General features: G+C 43.8%; 2 protein-coding genes across 11 annotated transcripts in view; one reads left to right on the top strand and one right to left on the bottom strand.

Annotated features, from left to right (window-relative positions):
- Positions 1-411: 411 nt before the first annotated feature.
- Positions 412-11,808, bottom strand: pah (phenylalanine hydroxylase). The gene is made up of 13 exons (XM_068586390.1): positions 11,731-11,808; positions 10,074-10,196; positions 6,393-6,576; positions 4,877-4,965; positions 4,279-4,346; positions 3,695-3,891; positions 3,468-3,603; positions 3,315-3,384; positions 2,968-3,024; positions 2,369-2,464; positions 1,900-2,033; positions 1,627-1,742; positions 412-792 (listed from the first exon to the last, which is right to left on the bottom strand). Exons 1-13 carry the CDS (start codon positions 11,806-11,808, stop codon positions 749-751), a joined length of 1,392 nt encoding a protein of 463 aa, XP_068442491.1. The 3' UTR covers positions 412-748.
- Positions 11,809-12,425: 617 nt separating this feature from the next.
- The window catches only part of LOC137791895 (uncharacterized), a 58,957-nt gene continuing 45,700 nt past the window's right edge, over positions 12,426-25,682 (top strand). For 7 of the 10 annotated variants that reach the window (XR_011078054.1, XR_011078051.1, XR_011078052.1 and 4 more), the window contains exons 1-3: positions 12,426-12,517; positions 13,127-13,224; positions 17,843-18,057. Coding sequence is in view for 2 of the 10 variants with exons in the window: in XM_068587122.1 (XP_068443223.1) it covers positions 12,447-12,517; positions 13,127-13,224; positions 17,843-18,057 (384 nt within the window). In the remaining 8 variants the exon portion in view is untranslated. Of the gene's footprint in view, positions 12,518-13,126; positions 13,225-17,842; positions 18,058-22,327; positions 22,520-25,682 lie in introns of those variants that run through there. The other 3 variants (XR_011078053.1, XR_011078057.1, XR_011078055.1) reach the window with 3 other exon arrangements.

The raw sequence follows: 25,682 nt of genomic DNA, 5'->3' as shown, positions 1-25,682 counted from the left end.
TAATAAATGCTCAATAACCAACTATAATGCAGTTATAGCACATTTTAAAGTGTTAATTCATATTTAGCAGCAGCTCACTTCTCCATAACTGAATGCTGGTATATTAATATGACTCTAAATGTGTAGTTTTTATGAACAATCTGAAGTTTTCATATACTACTCCTACATGTAGGGTGATATATGTGCAGCTCTCTGGCTTCTTTATGTTGCCCCACACATAATTATGCAAGACAATCATGATGAAGGATTCTGTATATTAGTATTTAAATACATGCAAGAAGTAATGATGAGTAAATGAAAACATGAGCGACCAAAAGAGAGAAGAGAAATGTTTATTTGTTGCTTCAACATTTCATGCACACAAAACATTACATTTAGCAAAGCAAAATAAAAGCTACGACAATCCGTCTGTTAGGTTTGAAATGCATAAAAATATATTTTTTTACATCATATTAGACAATCAATTTAATGTTTACATGATGGGTTTTAAATTCACTAAAAAGATGTTGATCGACAAAACTCTTATTTTGAAAAACATGCATCTTAAAATTGTCAGTAACACCTGTTCAGCGGCTACAAACCCGTTCCTTATCCTACAGAAATAACGGCTTTGTTCACTTCGCTAAAACACTTATCGGATTACAGAAATATTGCCATTATTTAGTTTTAATACACAGAATGCTATAGTCTGCCAAGCAGGAGCCCGAGCAGCCAATCAGGATGCACGGAGATCAGATTATATCTGCAGTTAATCCAGTTTGCTCAGGGCTTCACACAGTTTCCCCACTTCACCTGAAACGAGAGAAGAAGAAAACGATGTAAAGTTTAAAGTTGATAGAAAGGAATCAGGATTATTTCCTCCATACATCTCCATAAACAATTAGACAAAACATATCCCTGTTATAATAAATAACAGTCTCCTGTTCTGTAATATTGTTTTTAAATTGCATAACCAGAGTGTAGTCCTTTTTAAAATGGGGTCATGAGTTCAATTTGAGATGTTACAGGATAAATAAAAGGACTAAACAACATTCTGCATATTTTTTTTAGTCTTTTCCAGATTATTTATTTTTAATCTGACTCCTTTATGGCTTTAAAAAATATTCAGAATACACAATGTTTTTTTATTTACAGTGCTTTAAAGTGAAGGTAACCTGCCTTTGCTTTTTTAATGACATATATTAGTACGTTTCACGTCTAATACTCTTTTTAATAAGAATCTTTTTGGCATTTTAAGTCTTTACTTGATCGAGACAGGAAGTAGGAGTATGTGTGCAGCATCACCTGCTACTCGGACTCGCCATCTTTTTTTTTTTTTAACAATAATAGTATGAAATGTAATCTTTCTAGTTAAAATGACCACTTATAACCTTTAATTGCTCTGTAGTTTATACATCACATACTGCCAACGGCAAAAGGGTATGTTTATGTTTTAAATGTTTGTCTTAAAGTAGATTTTATCTCATGTTTTGTTCCTGTAGACTCGTTGATCTGAAGGTGATGGATCACAATTGGACATTGCTTCATTTGAATTAATCACAAATTCCCCCCAAAAACATTTTGGCGCCTGCTTTGAATGATGCATCTTAAAATAAAAAGACATAATCGTGTCTGGAGGCCTCGTACTGTTGATGCTGTCGGCCAGCTTCCTGAGCTGCTGGGCGTTGTCCAGCACCTCGATGCTCTGGGTGTACGGGTTGTAGCGCACCGTGAACGGCCTCGGGATGGTGGCTGCAAACTTCCTGCAGGCAGACAGAGAAGTGAGTGTTCATATGCAGCCTGATCCCTGTGTGTGTGTGTGTGTGTGTGTGTGTGTGTGTGTGTGTGTGTGTGTGAGAGCAGGAAAGCTTCAAATCAAATGCAGCAAAGATAAAAGAGCACGTTTGCTTTTTTTTTTACCTCACTCTCTCTTTGGCGTCCTCGAAGCTCTCGGCCACAAAGTAAACCGGCTGGTACTCCGTGATGGGGTATTTCTGCAGGCTGGTCTTGGCGGGGTCGAAGGGCAGGATCTTGGGCTGGTCTGACAAGCAGTACTGAGAGAAACAGGGTGGCAAAAAGATGTGTTGTTGCGATAAGATAATCCTTTATTAGTGGGGAAATTGCAGGATCACAGCAGCAAGAGTCACATAGTCAAATAAAAGTAACAAAGAAACAGGAATAAAAACAGTGAAACAAATCCACAGGAGCAGTTTTATTCACACAGACAGAAAACAAAGTGTTTAAAATGCAAAACCAAAGCGATGCACGGATTGGTTTCTTTGGAGCCTCAAACACATGTCTCTCTCTCCCCTCATCCTCCTCCTCTTCCTCCTCCTCCTCCTCCTCCCCTTGTCTCCCTCCATCCCCCCCCCCTCTCTCTCTCTCTTACCTGCAGCTCGCCAAACGATGAAAGCAAGCCGGCGCCGTACGCTTTGATCTCCGAGCCCTGCTTGCAGAGGCCGAACTCCACGGTGAACCAGTACACCTGAGGACACACGGGGGGCTCGTGAAAACCAAAATATGATCTTTGAGGCAAACTCAAGACAGGAATTCACAAAACAAGGAATCCTTCTTTCCACAAACGCAGATACAAGATCATTGCTCAAGGGCCCTTCAAGACATCTACAGTGATCCCTACATACATGTTACGACGTATACACACACGTATTGCAAAAGTACGTACAGTACGCTCACACACAGTCTGTTTAATCTGCATGTGTTTCATGCATTTGCTTGTTTTAAGCTAACGAGGCTGCAAACCAGCTGGACAACTCTTAATATGACATGTTATGACATGTTAAAGAAACATAGAAATAACAGAAATAGTTTCCCTTGAGCAACGTTTCATTGGCTTAATATTTATGCTTCTGGGTCCAGAAGCAGATCTTCTGAAGCCTCCCAGAAGTAGAATTGGTTTCTAGCGTAGTTCATCTATATTATAAATATATTATATCATAGATTGTGTATTTTTGGGGCTCGTGTACTCACAGTCGCAAGTTTCTCAATGAACTCATCGGGGGCACCGAGGGAGGCGAGACCGATTTCCTGCACGGAAAGAAAGAAAGAAAGGAAGAAAGAAAGAAAGAAAGCACAAAGATTACAGATACAGAAATATTTTTGTGACGTGTAGAAACACAGAAAATGAAAATGAGACATTTCCTATTTTTTTTTGGCTTGTGACTCCTGATATCGTTCTGTTTATGGCTCACAATCTAAAAACATTGGCCGCCCCTCAATATCATCATAATGCTAACTTTTGCTCTAATCAGCTCACTGTCTTGCATAGATTTGTATTCATCGTGCATCATTTCCTCTCTGACAGGACAACGCCTCACCTGTGAGAATTGGGCGAAACTGGAGTCTGCGAACAGAGGGACGTGTCCCAGCAGCTCATGGCAGATATCGCTGCATCAGAAACCAAAATGACTCCTTAAGAAATTCACACAAAACATGCAAAAAAACATGCATAAATTCTTTTGAACACTCACGGCTCCGGTGTGTACGTGGGCTTGGAGCCGTGGCGGATGTACTGCGTGGAATGGAAGACGCGGAAGGCGAGTCCGGCCAAGAAGTCCCGGGACGAGAGCAGGCCGGCCACCGGGCGGAGCCGGAAGCCCGTGCAGGCTGCAGGAGAGACAGGTGAGACAGGTGAGACAGGTGAGTGTTTTGGTCGTGTTGGATGAGAGCGGTCACTGAAGGAGGCGGGGCTACTCACACTGCAGGAAGCGGGACACGTCCTCCAGCTGCGGGACGTTGTCCGGCCTGTAGCCGCAGTACTTCTCCAGCAGGGGGAAGACCCGGTTGTGTTCGTGGCAGGCGTGAGTCGGGTACAGCGTCTTCAGCTCCGTGAACACCGTCCCCCATGTGACCTTTTCCGCCTCCGTGTACTCGACTCGAGGGATGATTTGGCCGCTGGGGACAAAGACACAAGGCGTTTTTTTACGTGGAAGTTCCTTCATTTTCCCTTTTTTTATCTTGTATTTAGTCTCAATACGTAGGGATTCTCCTACGAATACAAAGGGACAAAGGAATTTACATGACCAGTGTCACTCTACGTTTATTTTCCACTCAAATATCGTGAGCGCCGCTCCTCTTCTTGGTGATATAATCGCAGCGTTTCGCGGCTATGCAAATGCAAGCCATTGGGTTTGGAGCTCTTTGTAGTGCCTGTGCATAATACTTCCTGATTGTACACAGTAACATGAGGCTCTTTAATTAAAAACCACACACACAACTTCTTCCCAGGCTCTAAAGGACAAAAAAATAAGAGGTGGAGTTTCAAAATAAAGGCGTAATTACTGTCTGTAGTTGTAGGCGATGTCGGCAAACTCCTTCCTGCGGGCTCTGTACACTGCATCTGTGAAGCCCTACACACACACACACAGACACACACACATGCACATAAAGGAAAGCCATGTTAGATCTCATGATGGCGGCCCGGCCACTTGCAGCTAAATCAAAGAGTGGAAATCCTCCGCTGAGGCTCAACCCCGTGGCCTTTGACAGCATTATGCACTCCGTCTCTAATGAGAGCCTGCAAATGCATATTCAAATGAAGCCTTTGTAGAGGGTTTTCCAGCTTATGATGAATACATTCTGCTTTAATGGCGGTGGCAAAAGGGAGCAATTATCTATAATTATAGGGGCTCAATTAAAGCAATGACATCAATTTGTGTGTCGAGGTAGTTTCCATTAGAATAGACGGCAGAGTGCAGCCCGTCATCTCCGCAGCGCCGTCTTTCATAAGACACGTGGGCGTGGGTGGACTCGTATTCACACACACACACACACACACACACACACACACACACACACACACACACACACACACACACACACACACACATGCAGAGACAGGATGCGGCACACAGACGGTGATGGATGAGTCAGTGCGTACCGGGTGATCAGAATCCAGCTCGGACCCGTAACTGAGGATCTGGTTGGCGAAGCGGTCCAAGTCCTGGATGTCATTAGGGAACCATGGCACTGGAGAATAATTACAGTTATTAAACATTGATTGAGTTTATGTTTTTTATTCAACACGTCAAAATAAATGTGATTTAACGGCGCAAAGATAAGAAAACATTTTTACACAGTATTTTAGTTCAGATAGTTCAGATGTGTAGTCCAAAAGAGGATTTAATATGATTTTATTCTTATTCTTTGGGTTTGAAACTGTAAGTGGGGCAAAACGAGACGTTTGAAGACGCCATCTTGGCTCGGAGAATAACTGTTATTGACATTAATTGTTTGTTGCAGAGGATTTTCTTCTTCTCCTCCTCAATGCCATGGCATTTGGACACTCAGCAGAACAGCAATGAAGGGTCATCTGCTTGTTCATGTGGATTTATGGCACTCAAAGACACTTGGGCCCAATCATCAATCTACATTTGTGCCGTGTGGTCCAGCCCGAGGCCCCCCGAGGAGGACAATACGTCCCTGCCAGGCTCCTCTGTAAACAGGCAGTCTCCAAAACAGGCCATAAATATCCCCCCTCGTCCACTTGACCCTGACCGGCAGACCACAGCGTCTTCCCCGAGGTCAAAGGAGGATGCATGGTGGCCCTGTCTGTCTCTGCCTGCCGTGACCTTGGCATGTCCTCCCCCCATCCCTCCTCAGTGTTAGTCCGGGTCCAGGACACAGAGCGCCTCTGTTCCCACCCGAGCCTGTTGGTCCTCAGTAGCTAAACTAATGTCATTCTGGAAACAACTAATAAAGGGGGTCTCGATACGGACGACGGGCCCATCAGTCTCATCGGCGGCGCTGGCGGTCCATTCCCCCGACCGACTGGAGGCTCACGGAGCGCCGGCCGACCGCACAACACTCGACAAATGGACTGTTCCAGCTGTGTGATCTCCGCGTAATTAGATTTGTTTTTAGCCGCGTGGCTCCAGGGACAGCGATGTCGGCCGGTCGGCCCAGACGGAAATATCTTCATGGTCATGAAGTTCATGGTCGCCAACTTACTTTAGTGAGTTCCTGACTGTCTAGCACCAATATGAGGTCAAAGGTCGAACCTGTGTCGCAAAATATTGTTATCTACTGGATGGATTTGCACAAAATCTGCTGAAGACATTCATGATCCCGTGAGGACGAACCCTAGTGATCCGCTGACACATCATGTCAGAAGTTTCATGTAGAAAATGATCTCTATCAGAATGGATTGGCATAAAAACAGACCACCATTCATGATCCCCAGAGGAGCAACTGTGCAATTAAATGTTCTAATACTTTGGTCATAAACCAAAAACCTACAAAACTAATGACATTCGCATCGGCCTCACCTGTACTTCTTCTTTAGCGCTAAGCAAATGTCAGCATGCTAAAACATTATGTAATATGGAGAATTTGGTCAACAATACCTGCAAAAAACCACATGTGTATGATCATGTTGTGTGTGCTCGCTCCCTCACCTGTGTCCTTCTGTTTGTTGCGTGACAGCTCGTGCACGTTGCCGCTGATTTGTGTACGCAGGCTGTCGATGACCTCGTCCAGGGCCTGGGAGCAGCTGGCGTCCACGCTGATGAAGAACTCGGACTGGTCTTTGTTCATCCGCGACGGACGGGATTCAATGTGCGTCAGGTTGATGCCCTTCTCCTAAAGGTTAGCAAGAAACAAGAGGGAAGACAGCGGTGAGAGTCCTGTCTGATTCACTTAATGAAGGCAAACGTGGAAAGGAATTGGAAAATGACAACGTGCAACAAGCCGCGGCATCGTCTTCATGCCACCACTAGATGGCACTGTGCTGTTACTGAATGGATGGCTGCTGATCAGACTTTGTGGAGTCCAGCATGACCTCAACTCACTCTCTGTCTCTCTGTCTCTCTGTCTCTCTGTCTCTCTCTCTCTCTCTCTCTCTCTCTCTCTCTCTCTCTCTCTCTCTCTCTCTCTCTAAAGTGACAGTCAGCCAGACAGACTGGAGTTGCATAGTAAAGGCATTCAGGGCATATTGTAGTGGTTTAGTGCAACGTGGTGGAATAAATCCTCCTGCTCTGTTCTCACTCTGCAGCATGAACACACAGCCATTAGGATGTTTCCAACGTCTTTTGAATGAAAGCTTTTAATGTCCACAATGCACAAAAGGCTCCTGAGCGACTATCTTTTTAAGTGGCAACTATATTCAAAGTTGTATTGTTGTTTCTGTAACTTTGGGGACTGAGAGGGAGTATGTCGCTCTCTGTCTACTATAGGCTAAGTGAAGAGGAGGGTGTGCACTGCAGATCCCATCTGGATCCTGTTGTACATTTAACAGCTTGTTTTCAAGACCATATGGTTCTGCATCCATCAGGAGATGGAGGTTTCTTTGTGTGATGGGCCGTTATCTGTTCGCTGTCAGCAAATTTGCTGTAGCTTTCTAAGATAAAACACTTAAAATGATCAATTACTCAACTTGATTCCTGCAACTACCCCTAATAAATTAAATACTATGATTTATAAAACCAATTGTAATGGCTTCCACTGGATATTTTATGTCCACTTCCTCTTAAAAACTGATGAAGTGATTTCAAGTAAAAAAAGTCTGAGATTTTGACAGAATTAAGATATGGTTTGTGCATCCTATTATCTGCAAGATGTGCTCTATTTTGCACATGTGCTGCATTTTATACTGCATGAACAGAAGGGTGAAGCTTTGGGATTGCACCATTTCCAACATTTCTTAAGTCAAGTCTGTTCCTATGTTTGATTGATCAGACAAAAGCTCAAAGGGCTCAAAGCGAGCGCCGTTTCTCTGCACAAAGGGGGAAATACTTCAACATGAGTGCTACCGGCGTCCCGGTCCAGCTTAACGCCGCTCGCCCTAAATCCTAAACCCAGCGCGAGGCGGCGCTCGTCAGATTTCTGTATCCCTTTGAGCCGTCCCTCCTTCACCCCCACCCGGCGAGGACGGTGTCATGAACCCTCCCGTCGGCCTCGCTGAGGCCCGAGGTCAAGGCCGGTGGCTCTGACGCGTCACATGAAAGCCACGTTGCTGCGTCACATGCGCTGCGTCACATGCGCTGCGGCGCTTTTAATGTTGGGGCTGAATTATAGATTAGACATTCACAAGGTGATGGAATGAAACAATCGCATGACCAGACTAAATTCCAGCACATTGCAGTTTTACTTTGACTTTTTCAGAGAAAAACAAGGAAGACGTGCAGTGTTTTCTGTTAAAAATTTGCTTTTTTTTAGGGGGCTCAACACGTGTTGCATTGCTGTGAGGAGCACGGGGGTAAAGTGGTCTGTTTTAGAGGAGAAAAAAAGCTGGAAAGAAGAGATCTGGGGGTGGAGCAGGGGGAGGATCGGGGAAGTGGGAGCCGATAGGTTCAGAAAGGACTCTGGTGTGTTTACTGCTGCATTCGGAGAGCAGCCTTTGGCAGACACTTGATATCAAACATCTCCACCCCCACGATGCCAGAGGAGGAAAATCTATCCCCAAATACCTGGAGATGTTCAGCACGCTTCTTCTGAACTGTTTCGCAAACTCAAAACCCGACGACGTGACGTCCATATGACAGAGTCAACAATGAAGGCGCCGCCGGTCCGTGTTTACTTCGAGCCTTCGCACAGTCACGTACACGCAGATGTTTTTTTGTTTTGTTTACTGTTAATTGGTAACTTTGTGACTACGAATGACGTAAGAAAGTTTCATCATCCACGAGGATCCAACTATAATTGTTTAATAGAACGAAAGTGACACACTTTTGTGTTATTGATATTACATTATATTGGATTATTATTACTGGTTGGATGTAATTGCAACAACGCCGGTACACAAGTCGTCCTCTTTGTGCTTTTCAAAAGCAAATGTTTAATTAAAGACGGTTGAGTTGCGTTCTGGGAAACGTTGAATCATCCAGACTCACACCGAGCTCCTTTAATCCTTTGTTTTTTAAAAATCTGTTTCTCGTGAGTCCTCCAACTTTACGAGTGTCCCTTTAATGTTGCAGCTGGTTATGGTGAACATATTCTAACGGCGTTATAAACTATTTGGTTGCGTGATCTGGAACAATCTGTCAATTTTTATCACATATTTTCTAATGTAAAATCAGAATTTGAAAAGTGAAGAAGTGAAATGATCGCACTTTCATTGCTAACTACGAGTGGGCGATTGTTTTTTAAACTGTGTGAGCAGTTCAATGTTTAACTTCTGCATCTAGAACCCCGGGAGCATGCGGGCTAGCGGATCAAAGAGCTGTCCGTCATGTTTGCACACGACTGATACGCAAACATCTGAGATAAGCTCAGCTGCGTTAGTCGCCTTCTTGAAACGGTGAGCGGGTAAACCACACCAACGCAACTCCAGATCACTTATAAAACCTACTTCCTCTCTGCCACAAAGACTGTCCAAGTGAAATGTAGTAACTACATGAACTTGTGACCTAGATCTTGTAATATATTAGTACCCTGAAGTTTGAAGTAAACCGACTATTCACGCTTGTTTTGTTAATGTTAATCAATAACTTTACCAAGAAAAAAGTCTGTTGGATCAGACCATCATTGTTAAGGAGAAACTTATTTGCTTTCTCGCTGATGAAGCTGGAGCCTGCAGCCCGTTAGCTTAGCTTAGCATATACAAAAATCATGTAAATCCATGTAAAACTGCACATACATGGGATTTGGCACCGGTTACACTTCGCTCCTCGTACTTGTATACAAAGATAAATTTAAAAAAGACCAACAAACAAAAAAAGACATTAAGAACAATATATATCGAGGGCTTGTTTACAGAAAGTGTTAAAATGACGATTCACTATTTTAACAAACAAAAAAAAGTCCTTAGTAATATTATATTCAATTCATATGCCAATAGTTCCTTCTAAATGCTACATACATACTGGCCCTTTTTTAAACAAAAGAGATTATTTATTGAGGTTAGATGTGAAGTATTAACCACAGCATGTGGGGGTCAGTTTGATCCAAAGTCTTATCCCAGTGGTAAGTCAACATTCCTGCATGCTCCGGTTGGTTTTAAACGGCAGAAAGCAGTTTTGCAGTTTTGTCCATGCAGACCAGGTTTCACTGTGTGTTGCCTTGTAACTCAAGTCATGATCTGAGAGAAAGTGTGAATCTTTTATTGTACGTCGGCGCCGAGGTGCCTAAAGGAAGTTTACCTCAAAGAGTCGCAGGCCCCTGGCTAAAGCTCCCACCTCCTCCTTCAGGGAGAAGATGCAGGAGATCACCTCGGACTTCTTGCAGGTCTCCTCCTCCAGGTACATGGAGCCCCTTCTCCGTCGCTGTTAAAGACACAGAGGCTTTAATGAGGAGTTCAAATGTGCTCCTGGCTTTTTTATTTTACACAAGCAGAATCACAGGGGAGCAGCTAAAACAACTTTCACTGCAGGAGTCAATGAAAGAAGACTAGTCTGATCTTTTCATGTGATCGAATCATGTGTTTTTAAAGCACGATGGTCGACTTAACCTTCACAACCTTTTTTAAAGCACCATACCACTTTGTAAATCAAGAGGGTGTGTGACACTCAAGTTTTCAGAGACATTCTCTCCGCTATTTCGTTGATTCATCTGCGTTGCGACCTCACGTTAAAGCACCGCCACATGGAGGAGGAAATGCATGAAATCTAGTTGAAAGCCGTGACATTCTGCAGTCAAGGTGTCTGATCTTAGAACTTGAAAGCTTTACACCTTTAACTTATTGATCTCTCCACCTCGGACTTTATTTTCTTTGGTATTGTCATATATACGTAAATGCAACGATGATAGCCGTATGCATGTTAATATTATCCAATAGCAAGTCTCTATTTCATTGTTTGACAAGACGACACAATGATGTGTGTGTCTGTGTGTGTGTTCTTTAACTAGCCTGCACTAGGGCCCCTTATAACTACTTTACGGCACTGCAGGGGATTGACCATATCCTCCACACATGAGAGGATTTTTAACAAATGAGAACACACAGCGGATCAGAATATCTTACAGATGTAGAAATTCCTGCACAGTCCAGATAATTACTTGATAAATATAACGTTTCACATGGAACACAGAATCTGTACTTTAGTTTATGAACCCTAATGTTACATTTAACAGTTGGTTAAATAGTCTTTCAATGCACAAGATTCTTAATATTAATATTTTTACATATTTAAACCAGATGGTCTATATTGGTGCTGCAACTAACGGTTATTTTTTACTATTCATTAACCTATTGATTACAAAATTCCCCATTTTGACTACAAAATAAAGAAAAATCTTAATTTCCCACAACCCAAAGCAAACATGAACCCTAAAACACAAAGATATTTATGTTTGATATAAGACAAAGAAAGACAGGAAACCCTCACATTAGATAAACTGGAACTAAGTCATGTTTGACATTATTTCAACTAAAGCTCGCTTTCATAACACACCAGACAAGATATTCATTTTGTTTTATTTTTTATTCAGGTTCCCAAATACCTGTATACATAGATGATTAGTCATTTTTGTTTTTGCATGTCCATCACATATTTTCCACAACTGTTTTTACCTTTTTGTTTGTATTTGCCCTCTGTGCACTTCAACTACCCTGCTTTGTCTGCTGTATACCTGGAACATTCCAGCCTGGCTTTGTCACTGTCGCTTTAAAAACAGTCTGATTTTAATTATCAAGCAGAAGATTATACATAATACTTATTTTTTTCTGCTTGAAATTACCATTTCATTTCAGAATAAGAGCACAAAATAAGCTGATTTGGTTTTTGGGCATCAGGTGGCCGAATGCAAACGTTCCACGTTACATAGCAGGTATCCTAACAGGTCATAAATCAGATTTACCCCTGTGTCTGGCTCCTCTGTCTCTGCATTAGCCTTCGGCCCGTGGTCTCCATTCACTCTCTTGTATGCCGCGTCCATCCTCTTGCTCTTCAGGTGAACAACCTTAATGCGCGCGCTGCCGTGGAGCTGTGATAAAGTTTCTGCGTGCAGCTCCTGTCTATAAAACCTCTCCACGAGCCCACGTGACCCCCCCCTCCTCTTTCCTCTCTTTTTATGCATCGGTATGTCACGGGACGGTTGTTGTGAAACAGATTGACACATCTGGTTCTTGTTGGGTTGAAGTTGGCCCCGGGTATGCACTGCTGGGTTTCTGCTTCAACTTAACTAACAAAAATGTATAGGCTCGCTTGTGTTTGTGCAAAAATAATTACACTAATTGGTGGAAGAGGGGCTTTCAACTTTGAATTAGGTAACAACAAAATAGCAATACCATAGTGTAGAAACACTGTAGCCTACGTAAAATATCTGCATTCAAATATTTTCCTAATCAACTATATTAGCATTAAAAATAAAAAATAGCAGCTGGTGAAAGGCGCAAGTAAAGTCCTGACGTTCTTAACCACGTAATGACATTTTTGCGTGTTTGTACCAACGCTATCAGCAATTAGCCAATCAGAGGCAGCGTGGGGGGCGGGGCTTCCCGCGGGCGTTTCCGGAAGGTCACGCGCATGCGCAGAACGGATTCGCAAGTCCAACCTTCGCCATCGCTTGCCGCCATGACGACGTCCGTTTCGACCCGCCAAGCAATCGTTACTGTGAGAGCTTCATCCAGCGTAGGAAACTGGTGGTGAGTTATAGAAGTGTCTAAGTGAATTTATATCATATGTCATATTCATATTGGTGCCATAACATATAGATATTTGGTCAAAACTTTTCCACTGTATTATATTTTAAGTTATGTCGGCTCAGTGTGTAACAATAGCTAGCTATATTTAGCCTGTTGGCCCATTGATTTGTTAGCTAACTTAGTAGCTAGCTAATGTAACAGTTGATTAAGCCTGGATATTTAACGTTTCTAGTCTTCAGTGAGACAGTTTTTCTTTATCTGTATTTGTAAATATTTAATGAACACGGCTAGGAAAACAAATGGCTTTTGATACATATTTAAGGAATATTTGTTTCAAGATGACATCTAAAGTCAGTGGAACTTCAGCTTCACTAAAAAGCTTTAAATAGTAAAGCACACAATTGAGCCAATTTATACAAACACTTTTTTAACTGAAAGCGAAGCATCTATTTTTTAATTTTGTTTTTTACTGTTTATCTATATTGTTTTTATTTTTACTATGTGTCTCTTGTGTGCACATTACCTGTCTGCTGCTGTAATCCTGCAAATTTTTTCACTGCGGGACTTAGAAAGGATGCTCTTATCTTATCTTATTTATTTCCTTCATAGGAGAAGCCTGGACGCCCGGTGGGGAGAACACAAACCTGGCTATCTGGATGCTTTAAGTGGCTTAAAGAACTACACAACCTGTCAGTCATGCTTTACAGGTAATACTCGTTCAGCTGGCTCAAGGAACAGAGATGAAAAAGTAATTATAACATTTTTAAAAGGTGAATTTTCAAGATGTGGGATTTTTTTATATTGACTATAACATGTAATAATAAAATATGGCAAACAGTAGAGAAGCTTGTATAACCTGCAAAATAAATATCTAGAAGTCGAGAAGTTTTTTCAAGGTTTTATATGAACATTTCAGCCATTTCTTCGAGACTTCAAGCTTGTTAAGTTTGACTTATTTCTCCATTTGTTTGAATTTAGTCTCTCCTGTATCAAGTGATTTCACGCCTGCAATAGGTTGGGTATTGTGCAGGACTTGGTGATAAATCATTTGCTTAACAAACAGAAGTTAAACGAACATCATCACTGTTTTGTAAAACAAAGGCCAAACTAAACTACCACAAATTAGAAATTTTGACAAAATAAAAAAAATTGCAGTCATATGAAAATTGCTCGGAAAAACAAATTTGTATATGTGTAAACAAATCATCTCCAGCCATCGCACCTGACAGTGAGAAGGTCCACAGGTGCCACATGGGGGCAGTGTAGGTTTGGTAATGTTGAGAGCTGGCTGCCAGTCCAGCACACGGAGCAACACATTTAACACCCGGAGAAAACATGTTCAAACGGTATTGAACTTATTAAGCCAATTAAACTGAGTGACCCAAACTGTTGTAAATGTAGTGTTAGGATGGACAACCCTCAATGGGAATGAAATGCTTGCATTGTTACAGTTTTAGTACAAAGCTGAACTGAGCGGCCTGTTATCTAACAGCTGAATTGTAACTGCACATCCCTGTTAACATTTCAAGCTAAGCATCTTTATCTCTTTCTGTCTCCCTCTTTACAACCAACTCACTTTAAAGGCAAAAATGCCATGAAATAATCTTAAAATTGTCGTTTTGTTGCGACACGGTAAAACTAAAATATCGATGAACATGATAATTCAGTTTGATGCTTTTATGATGTTAATCGTCGTGAAGACATGTCGGAATTTGATGGGGTTTTAATTGTTTTTGGGTAACTTCTGGTGGCTTTTTAAAGGCTGCTCGTTATTTGTACATAACTCTAAATTACCCGTAGGTGTGAGTGTGAAGGCTGACCAAGATCGGCACTGGCACCTCTTTATATTTACAATGGTTTAAATGACCTTGTGTAACGTAAACGTAACGTTGCCTGCAGCGATAAACCAGAGTTTATTGGTTGACTTGTCTACTCTATAAGATTAAAATATGACAATATTGTGTCTACAGCTTGTTCGACTGTCCAACGTTGCTCGCAGACGCTTTTCTTGCAGAGAGGGACTCATAAAGAGCCACTGTATGTGTCGTCTGCTCGTCTCCAGCGGTCAGTTGTTTGTTCCTCAGCGTCCTCCTCATATACAGTACAGTGGATGGAGAGCTCCCCACTGCGTCATTTACTGTCTCTAATGCTGACGGAAACAATCGCTCATTTATCACTAGCAGTGGTGCAGTGTGTCTCTACAATGGCCCTTCTCCATAGGGCCTGAGTCTTATTCACACACTGAAGATCCATTCTCACACTAATGCTTAGCCAGATGCGTCAGCTTTACTGCCCGACGGGTCCAGACTGCGAGGAATGAGCTCTCTTACACGCTGCAGCTGTCCTCGCTTAAAAAGTTTTGTCACGATGATGCAACTTTTTTTTTTCTTCTTCGTAATAATTGTCGTGAAAAAGTGCAGTTGGACGAGGGAAAACCAACTTCAGCACAGAGTATTGCTGTGCAGGGCGAGTAGCATGGGTGCTTAGAGATGATAATCTGTTATAGAGTTGTGAGGTTCCTAATTGTGCTTTCATGAGACGCCGTTGATTAATGGACTAGTTGACAGACATTCTGTGAATGTTGTCCACATGTGCACTGTCCACAGGGGTGCTGAAGAATCCACTCCAGCCTCTCGGCAGCATTGTGGAGGCTCTTTTCTGAGAGTAGGAGAGCAAGAGAGGAAGGGAGGGTGGGAGGGGGGAGGAAGAAAAGAAGTGGGAGCAGAGAAAAGAGAATTAAACTTTGAGGCTTTCGGCAGTGCTGTTGTAAAGGGGAGTGAATAAGAGCGGGGGCCGTGCAGCCAGCCACATGGGCCGTTCTCACTCGGGATAATGGAGGTCTTTCTGTGGTTCTTAACCCCCTTGTCGCATGCTGGGAACGGGCAGCCGTCCGCCCACCGCGCACAACAGACACGCTCAGACACGCTCACCCGCTGGATAATTGAATTTTACACCCAGGAAAGTCACCCCCTTCCCTGGCCCGGGTCCCTTCACTACACGTGGCCCTGACAGGAACTCTCCCAGGATCGACATCTCACCCAGGCAAAGAGTCCCACTTCGGCCCAGTGGTTGTTTTAATAAGGGAGAGGGAAGTGGTGCTTTGGTGTGACGCTTATCTTCAGTCGGCCAGTCCTCCACTTAAACATCTCTACAACTGTGGGATGGGATCGCTATGACATTTTGCACAGACATTCGTGGTATCCAGAGGATGAATCTTCTTCTCATCGTCCCTCTCGCACATCCATGAGATCGACATTTGTGAAATATCTCAACCACTTTTGAAAGAATTGACGTGAGCTTTGGTGCCAACACTTCCCGCCCCCCCTCTTGTTGAAGTCTAATAGCTTTGGCGACCCTTCAACTTTTTATCTAGAGCCACCAGCAGGCCAACTTTTCCTTTATGACTTCATAATGTCTTTGCAAAAGGACATTCCCATCAGCCTCAGCTGTACTTTGTGTGTACGGTACCTACTATGAGTGCTTCAGCTGGATGAAGGCTCACACTAAATTAACAAAAGACATTAGGGACGTCCTCCTGACTTGGAGCTTTTGTTGCAGGTCACTTGTGTTAAAGCTCCAGAAACTTCCCTCGATGTCGTCTGGTTCTCTTTATTGCCGTCTTCTGCTCTGTTTTGGGTCTAAATTTAATAAGATAAATCAATATGTAATACAGGCTGGGTGTGTCCCTCGGAAAAAGGGAACAGTAGTTAATCTTGTGTGTTTCTGAACAATTCAAACTGTACAAGTGTGGTTTATCAATGCCTCCGATTTGATATAGACACTGATTGCATGCTCAAAAGGCTTTTATTGGCAGGATGTGCAACAGATTACAGAGAGTCATAGTGTTACCTGCAGGTGGACAATGTTTTGTATTGCCTTCTTGTTTGGTACACATGTGGTAAAGATGGAGATTAGATTGAGTTTGCTTTGAAGGGGTGGGGGAAGAGTTGCGCTCCCTAACTGAGGGGGTTGACGTGTTAAGGTTGTGATGTATTGTTGATGTGAGAAGAGAGTGATCCAGATCCTCCCTCCTGGCCCTCGGGGCTGAGGACCTCGACGGCAGGGGGACCTGGTCCAGCGCCCTCACTGGCTCTCTGACCAAACACAAAAGGTGTTTCCTCCCCGCAGCCGCGGTCACTTTCACCTGTCAGTCAGACTTTCTCTGTGTCACCCGGAGTCTGTGAAAAGAAGGCAGCGCCAGGTGAGCGTTGGCGAACGGCTGCTGAAGGGCCTTCTTGTTTTCGGTGTCGGACACTAAAGTATTGGCAAAAGTACTGCGTTTAATGTGGTTTACCATCAAAACTTCCATGCTCGGCATATTCAGTGTGTGTATTTTATGTGCAATAAAGGTCTATATTAATACTTTGAGTAGCACCTTTTAATGATACAAGCTTTGTTGGCAATAACAAATGCTTTGTGGGCTTTTTTTTGCCCCTGCTTTGGCCTTTTAGGCTTTCAGAAAAAAACATTTTTTGTGACAAAATATTGATTTTTATTTCCATTTTTGTGGCTGAACAAGTTGAGCCTAATCCCAGTCTTCTATTAATTCTTATAATACAGAAAGGTAGGTCATGTTTGTATTTTGTTAGACTCATATGAGATAATGGTGTTGAGATTCTCCTGAAACTAGGCTGTGTGTGTAGCAGGAATCTACAGTACGGAGTGTTGTGGTTCGGTGTCGTCCCAAACATCAGTCTCAGTCATCAGGCGTGTGTTTGCCTTTTAAGCTGCCCTCAGGTCTGTGTTTACCCAGCCGTCAGTAGCAGAAAGTACAGTGCGCTGTAGCTGCAGGAACACGCACACTTAATGAGAACTCTGTGATTGACTGACATTCGTGCCGCTTGTCACCCGATACCTGACAATACCTGCAAGACTGCCTTCCCCAAACACAGAGGGACTGTCACTCTGCAGCCGCTAATCACATTAATGCTCAACAAGTCATTTTCTCCCTGTGCTAAACTTCTTTCTACATGGATTCAACAAAAAAGTTGAAACATTTCCCTTTTGCATTCTAGAAAGCGGTGGTGATGGATGGACTCGAAGTCTGGGCAGTTAGAATACAAACGTATTGATGATGCATTCAGCTTCGAAAATGCATTTTCAGAACTAAATGATTCTCTATTTTATCGGGGAGGAGGCAGACATCATTGAGACCGATAACTGAAAACATGGGCCCATAAAACCAAAAGTATCTGCGTTGTTTGACACCACTAGACGTAAGATGTCAGTTTAAATTCAATATTTTCTATTTCGTCAGCAATAAAAACATGTTCAACAAGTGTCCTCAGCCCAATATTGACTCTTGACTGTAAAACTCTCCACCAGCAGAGGACGACATTCGCCCGGCAACCTCCCAACCGGCCCCCCTCCTCGTCATCCTCCTCTTCCTCCTCTTCCAGTCAACCTCCTCTGTGTCCCCAGCGACCGCCCCTCCCATCAATGCCGAAGCCTCTCCTAATCCCCCCCACCCCTTGTTGCCCTGGAGACGGCTCAGACGAGCAGGTGATGCATTGACAGGGAGCAGATGGTTCCCTGTGGAGGTAAGCATGGCTGAACAATGCTTCCATATTCATCATAAAGTCTCGCTTACTCTCCGTCTCTCCCTCCTTCAACTGCGAGTACACACATAACTTCAAAGTTGAATGAATCGTGCTTTCACTGAGAGAGAGAGAGAGAGAGAGAGAGAGAGATAAAGAGAGAGAGAGACACACACACACACACACACACACACACACTGATGTTTGTTCAGGTCTCGCTGATTGAAGCCGACCACATTCTGATGGGTCGGTCGATACAGCGGCAAGGTGATAATCTCGTGGCAGGTTATGAGCCAGCACTTGATAAATGAAGTCTGCTTGCATTCAGACGAGTTTACAGTTCCTCTGAGGGGCAGACGTGTAAAGTAAAGACAAATAATGCGCTCGCCTCGCCTCGGCCTCCCCTTCGCTTGTCGTCTTGCAGGTGTTTTCAGGCTTTTTGTCACCGTAACTCACTCCTCTAAAGAAGCGCCGTCTTTAGGCCCCTGTCTCCCCTGGAGATAAAGTACAGACACCCCACTCTCCCCGTCTCTTTCTTTCAGCTAACTCCTGAATAATCCAGCAACAATACAGGGCTCCGGGGCGGTGTGCAGCGATTCGCCGGAGGCCTGACTTGTTTTGGGGGTGCAGCGGAGGGAGAGGGGGGGGGGGCATTATGGAGATCAGCTACCGCATGTAAAACACTGCATCCAGTTGAAAAACTTTCTTTTTTTTTGGTAAAGAATAAGTCTGCCGCACAATAGAGGCTACGGAGCGCTACGCTTAAACCACCACACCTGGAGCACACAATCATCACCAGCACCGCAGCACCTATCAATACAAGCTGTAAGGAGTTTGGTTGGGCTTTGGGAGGAGGAGGAGGGGGGAGGGGGGCTGCCTGTATTCACGGCCTGACTATGATAAAGACGCACAGTGAGGAGCCATTCAAGAGCCCTGCGCCCATAATGGAGTCACTAATAGGTGCCTATTCAGCAAGGAAAGTGTTTTCTGGAGGAGAAAAAAAAGTTTTAGGGAAGCAACAATCACTTTGTCTGCTACCTTGTGTATGTAAAAAAAATTATGCAGCCCCCCCACCGCCCTCTCCCAACTCTTTTTGCTGTCTTTTTCATTTCTTTCTTTAAAGAGCGTCACCCGTGAATAGACGACATGCATAGTTTGGAGTCTTCCTTTCATCCTTACTTGAAAATAAATTGAATGGTCTGTCCTCGAGTGAGTCCCGTCCAGCGGCAGGAATACACTCTTTTTCACCTCCCTCTCTCCATGAAACTGTTCACCACAGGTGGCCAACTTTTACTTATCTGCGACTGGATTTTTTTATACAATCTTTGTCAGTATTCCTCCATTAAGTTGGGTACTGATGTGTAGTGTGCAGGAAACGCTGGTCAGAGTTAATAAGCAAGCCCAGCAAGGGTGTAAAATATAACACAAGTAGATTACGTCTTAGTTTAATTGCACAAACGGCACAAATTAATTCATAATGATCAAGGATGCTACTTCAAAACAACAAGCTGTGCCAATGCTGGCTGTAAACCCCGATAAGTGGTTGTATGCAACTTGCAAATAACCAAAATGGTCCTGACTTTGGCACAAAACTGTGTTTTTGTAGGACCGCACTGGTCACAGTCAAAGATAATTGAAAAAATTGTTTTTCGGGGCCCTTTAATATACAACAAATAGTATAATGTGATCATGATCTTTAAGAGTAGGATTTAGTGGGCTATAAGTGAGTTATGAAATTACCAACTGGTTGTAATTTAGCTTGTTTGAGCTTTTTTTTTGGAGTTTTTACACAGATCTGGTTAATGATTGTTGTGCAACAACAATTTAAATGCGGAGAGATTTAAAATGCATGACATCTTCTGCCTGTTGTTCAGGCCTGAAAGCTGCCGTTGCTTTTTGTCCAGCAACTATATTTACCCCCCCCCCCCCCCACACACACACACACACACCACCACCACCACCACCCCCTCTCTCCTTTGGTCCGAAAAGGCACCAGGGGAGCAGACCTCGTGGGTGAGCTGACTAATCTTGAAATGCTGGAACCATATTGAAAAGAGGGGGGAATGAACTGAGAAATACTGGGACCATATTGTGCTGCGTGTCAAAGGGTTTAGCTGACAGATTGATGAGATGAGGAAATAACGGAGCAAACCGGGGGGGCAGCAGGAGGGAGTCCAAGTGGTGGTGGTGTATGTGGATGTGTGTGTGTGTGTGAGAGAGGGGGGCAGAATGGCATGGCAAGCAGGGTTTGGAGTCGGAGCAGGAATTCCCGCAGGCCTGCCGGGCAGAGCCGGCGCAGGTCAGCGCTCTTTGATTCTGGGTCCCGCAGCCGACAAAGAGCAGCACGCAGAGGGCTCGGCCGCTTTCCTTAGAACAGCATGAAAGCCCTTGTAATTGTATTTTTATGTGTTTGGTGAGAGGCTTTGTCAGCTTTTGTGTGCTGATGTATGTGTTTATTTATGTATGGAGCTTTTTTTGACTATTTGTTTCGTCCAATTGAGAGAAAAGATTGAAAGTTAATTACATTTTCATCTTAAAAGTATATTTTTATTGTGTCTTAACTGGGAGATTCACTGTAAATGTTCCAGTGTTAGCCAAGTGGCTAAGTTTCAACTGTTGTCCCTCAGCCAGATCTTAAATTAGATATTCATTGACCACGAGAGACAAGATTGAACGACTTTAATCAATATTCACATGACTAATGGTCTGTAAAAGGGGTTTCTCATAGTAAAAAACATATAGAGAATCATCCGACTCTACAGATTTTATCATCTTTCACCTTGACACTTGTTGCTGGACATTAAAAAGAAGAACGTGGGACAAATGAGGATTAACTTTTCGTTAAATGTTGTCCTCAGCCAGATGTTTATTTAGCCTTTAGAATTACAATATAGTTCAAGTTAAATCCAAACAGGAGAGGATTAAAAGAGAAAGAACAAAGTCAAGTAGTACATATAGTCACCAATATAGAACACTACCGGTTTGCACTGTATTGATTGTTCAATGCAATAAAAACTGCATTAACACAACTTGAAAAGATACACAAGCTTCGTCCCAAACATTCTTGTCATTTAACAAAAAAAAAACATTATTATCCGAGCCACAGAACTACTTTAATTTCCAACCTTTCACAATGCATTTTCTGGCAGTGCCTTAGCAACTCGTATTGTGGCGTCTGGATTACCCAAAAAGCACTGCAGAGCCCCCGTGGGGTCGAACAGAGGGAGAACTCGGAGAGAGAGAGTGTGCTCGAGGAAGGGAGATGTCAAAGAGAGGCTGATCTCAGATCAGGTCCCAAGCTTTAGTACATGTCACAAGTTGGGTCATACTTTATGTCTTTGTCAGTTTTAGAGAAATTCAATTTTTTTTTTGCAGCTTCTTTAGGAACTAGAACAACTTCAAAAATATTTTTTGTAGCTGAAGTGGGGCCTGGTGTTGTAAGGGGGGGTTGTCACCACTCTTAAGTGTTTGGTCCGGTCACCATGGTAAACACCGGCTCCTCCACCCACTCACCCACAAGCCTTGTTAATATTACACCGAGAGCATATTTACTAGTTGTTTTCCTGCACTGCAAACCTTAAGCCGAAGAACCTCAAACACAAGTCACTCACTAGACAATAAGCTTTGATTGGAGATACAGATAGAGGGCTGTTCCGAACCTGCACACACAGAAGCACATACACACTCGACTGAGCTCTGATTTGTGCAATTGATAGGGTCCATTGTTTCCCCAGAGCTTGCCACTATATGCCCTGTAATGTAATTAAGCCCAGGAGATTTATGCTGCTGTATAGCAGCCCAGAACCTGATCCACGTTGTGTCTGGAGTCGGGCTGAAAAGCCCTCTCTCTGTCCAGCTGCTCCTGATCTCTGCTCTGGCCTCTGTCACTGTGTGGGGCTACAGTGCTGTTCACTTCCTAATTGAAAGCTTTGGTTTGTTGTTGTCCATGTTGTTTTGTGTTGCACGTGGAGTGAACACAGGGTTTAACGTTATTATTCCCCTGCAAATTCGTAGCCAGCCAATATTGCTTGTGGGCTTTTTTTTTTTTTTTTGTTGGGTGGCCAAGGAAACGGTATGCATGAGAGAGTTGCACCAGTGTAGCAGGATTGTAATCATTAACAGACATAAGCTTTTTAAATTTGTTTTTAGCCTCCCACAGAGAGGCATTGCTGAAATCCCCTCCCCTCAAATCAGTCGGCTACAAAGTGTGAAGGTGTGTTAATAAACTTTTCCAAGGATTTCTGTGATGAAATGTTCACATTTTTTTACTAAGAACATGAGAAAAGTGAACGACTAGAGCTCCTTGGAAATGTCTGCTGTCGAGAGAAGAGGAGCCCCAGCGCCTCACTGGGAAAACGGAGCTGCCAGAAATCCAGATTTCGACTTTCCCCGGAGTCTTCTGGCTCGGCCCCGGCATCCAGTCTGGCGGCCCGGAGGCCCGCGCTCGGCACTCCGCGCTCGCAGGGTGAGTCCATCCGCGCCCACCCAGCTCTTTCCTAAACCCCACAGCTGAGCGGCCTGCCGCCGCCGCCAGCACCACCGGCCTCCAAACTGCAATATCCCGAATGAAAGACACGTCAAAACGATGCTGAATGAGCCCCCATGTAGAGGACGTGACAGAGAAGATCCGTAAGACCCGGAGCATCTGTCCACCTCTCTGACACTAATGAATGTTAAGTAGGTTAGCTGCTGGTGTGCCACTGTCCCGCAGGTTATTGTGGCCGCTGGTGGCAGCGGGCTGTGCTTTTGTCAGGCTGCGCCAACCCCCTGTGAGACATCTCAAATGGCTGGACCGCTTACTTCTGCACACAATCCCAGCACCAATACTTGCCATATTGATCCCCCTTGCTTGCAGATTAAAGCATAAAGGAGCTCTGTCCTGCCCACAGGGGGTCCCCCACTGACTCCTAGGGCTCATTTCAGGGTCAGAGAGTCCTTGCAGCCCCCTGACCCGAACCCCAACGTGAACACACAGAAACACCGGTGCGAGGCAGGACCGAAACCTTTTCCAGGGATGAACCCCATTAAACAGGATTGGTCGGATGCTCACATTCACGGCTCATTATAGCTGACCCCGGGGCTTTCTCCTACTCAATCTGGGCGTTCTCCCATTCTGTCTCGGCCCCTAACCTGGCCAAAGCCATGCTGAGGTGGTCACACTCGCCCTTTTGTTTGCCATTGATAGCTCGGCCGCGTGCTTGATTGTTTTCTGAACTGGATCTCCTCATCAGCTGTGTTGCGCTGCATTGTCCAGTTCCTGTGGTGTTCTTTTAAAAGTTTTTGTCTGCGCTTAAGAAACTGTGTCGCTCTTTTGTCTCGAAGTTAGTTGGTTTATCGACAAGTCTGGCAGCTGATTTGAGTATATTGATCTCGAGCTGCAGCGGCAGAACGCATTTACACCGAGAGTGAAAGCAGAGTTATATTCTCTCATAAGCGCTGCTGAGTCTGACCTCGATAATAAATTAATGTAGCTGCGTTCTATCTGACCTCAACAGTCTGGATGTGAAAGTGGACAAACTAATTTAACTTAGCAGGAATGACTTGCTCGCTCATTATTTATATCAACAAATATGAGAAAGTGAAAACAAAGTCTTACTTTTCTCTTTTGGTTCCCTCTCACCACATTTGCCAGGTGGACAGAATACAGACTGAAAATGGATGACAATGTTGCTCTGTTACTGCTGGAAGTTGTGAACAAGCAACAAACACGTTCATCATATCAACTTCTTTCTAATAATTATTGCAGGTTCAAGACATTTGACTCTATGGAGTAGAGGCTTGCGCCTTTAACAGCACAAAACAGAAAAAATCTGGACTTAAATAAGTTAAAATGATCATAGCCTCATTTAAGCGGAATTTAATGACTATATTTCAACATTTAAGAGCTTTAAATGTGAACTCATTTCTATACATCAGTGTTTCTCCGTGGTGAGACTGTAGTTGGTGGATCTCAGAAAGCTTTTAATATATTTTAAAGTTAAATGCATCAATGAACTGCACTTTCAAAAGGCTGGATCTATGAACCAACGTTAGATAATTAGCTATCGGATCATCTCCCCTAAAAGGATGAAGATATGACTGTTTGCACTCGCGGACAAGTGTAACGTTAGTTACCTTTCAACAATGTTGTGTCCTCGAAAGGCCTCGGTGTCTTGAACGCAGCCAGCGTCACAGTAATGAATGTGAAACGCTCTGCACTACAGTGCGACACAGGTTTACATGCTGGATTTGTTTCTTCATATCCTGTGTGTGTGTTTATGTGTATAGGTGTGTGCGTGTATGTGTGTGTGTGCGTGTGCCAGTGTGTCCTTGGCGCTGACCTCACCGGGATGCAGCTCCGCTCCTTGCTCTGTGCTCAATGCCTGCTCCCTTAATTAAACGTTGATTAAATGCCTATTTATGTGCCGTGACTCACAGACAGGGTGTAATCAGGTGAAACAGAATTAATAAAACATCCCCTGTGTGGTGCTCAGGAGAGGAGGAAGGGCTCCCCTGAGGAAGACGGACAGATGGCGACGGGAATCACCCGGGAGAGGAGAAAGCAGAGTGGGAGAGGGGATGAAGCAAAGACCAGTCACCATTTTGGTGATTAGCTCTAAATTGGTAATTTGATCCAGCCCGTTCCACTTACTCATCATTGATAAGACCGACCGCGTTTGACCATATGTGCCCCTGCCGGCTCGGATCGGCACTTCCTGTCTGCTCGAGTCCTGCCAGCCCACGCCGCTCTGGCGCTCAGTGGCTCTGACAGGAAGTTCCTGGAGGTGGAGTTTGTGTGGAAAAAGAGAGTGAAGGAAGGGAGGGGAGGGTACACGACGTCAACACAAGCAGAGTGGAAATCCCATCTGCCAAGAATCTCCCTAATCTCATCATCTTAATTGAACAAGGAAAAGAGGAGCAGCAATCACTTTAGACAAACCCTACATGGAATTATGTGTTGTATCTGTGATGATGGGTCAAACGATGACATCAAAGGCAGAAAGAGGCCATTGAGTTGTGTATTTTTGGTTCGACCCCAAAGAACTTAATGTTTGCTTTTTCGTCACGGTTTTACAAATGTGTGATATTTTGCTCCTCACTGTGTTCGTAGTTGTCTTTAAAGTTATTGAGATTGAGTTCCTTTTAGTAGCTGTTTTGGATCTTATCTCGTCACACACATTTTTTTAAAAGTACACTTTTTTTTTCCTAATTCATTTAAATTATGGCTTTTACCCGTTGCCTTATTTTCTGAAATTATTCCTCCACATTGTTGTTACCGGCCACTTTCATCCTCTACTGTCTCAAAAAGTACTTGATTTCACATTGGGCACATAATTAGCAACGACAACGTCTCTCCCCCCCTCGTGATTAACTAGCTGGAAATTAGTGGATATTCATTATTTCGCTGCAATTAAGGCTTTTCTATTAAAGCTGGAGAGAGCTTGTGAGATATTTCTGGCACAATGTGCGCAATCACATGCAACATGCTTTGTTGAATACAACAGGTATAGTCTGAGTGAAGCCGTTGACACAAAGGACGGCGAGATGGCCAGACCCGACGCTGCCCTCGCTCGCCTCTCGTGGCAGCCCTGAATGGGTTTGGAGGGGTCTGGCACAAGCTGGCAGAGAGCTCCAAAGAGTTTTTCAAA

The sequence above is a fragment of the Clinocottus analis genome, unplaced genomic scaffold (assembly GCF_023055335.1).
Source record: "Clinocottus analis isolate CAN_PGR_092001 unplaced genomic scaffold, fCliAna1.0.p SCAF_20, whole genome shotgun sequence".
NCBI classification, from domain to species: Eukaryota; Metazoa; Chordata; class Actinopteri; order Perciformes; family Cottidae; genus Clinocottus; species Clinocottus analis.
Note: the sequence above shows the minus strand (reverse complement) of the source record. Positions and strands in the feature narration are given on the sequence as shown.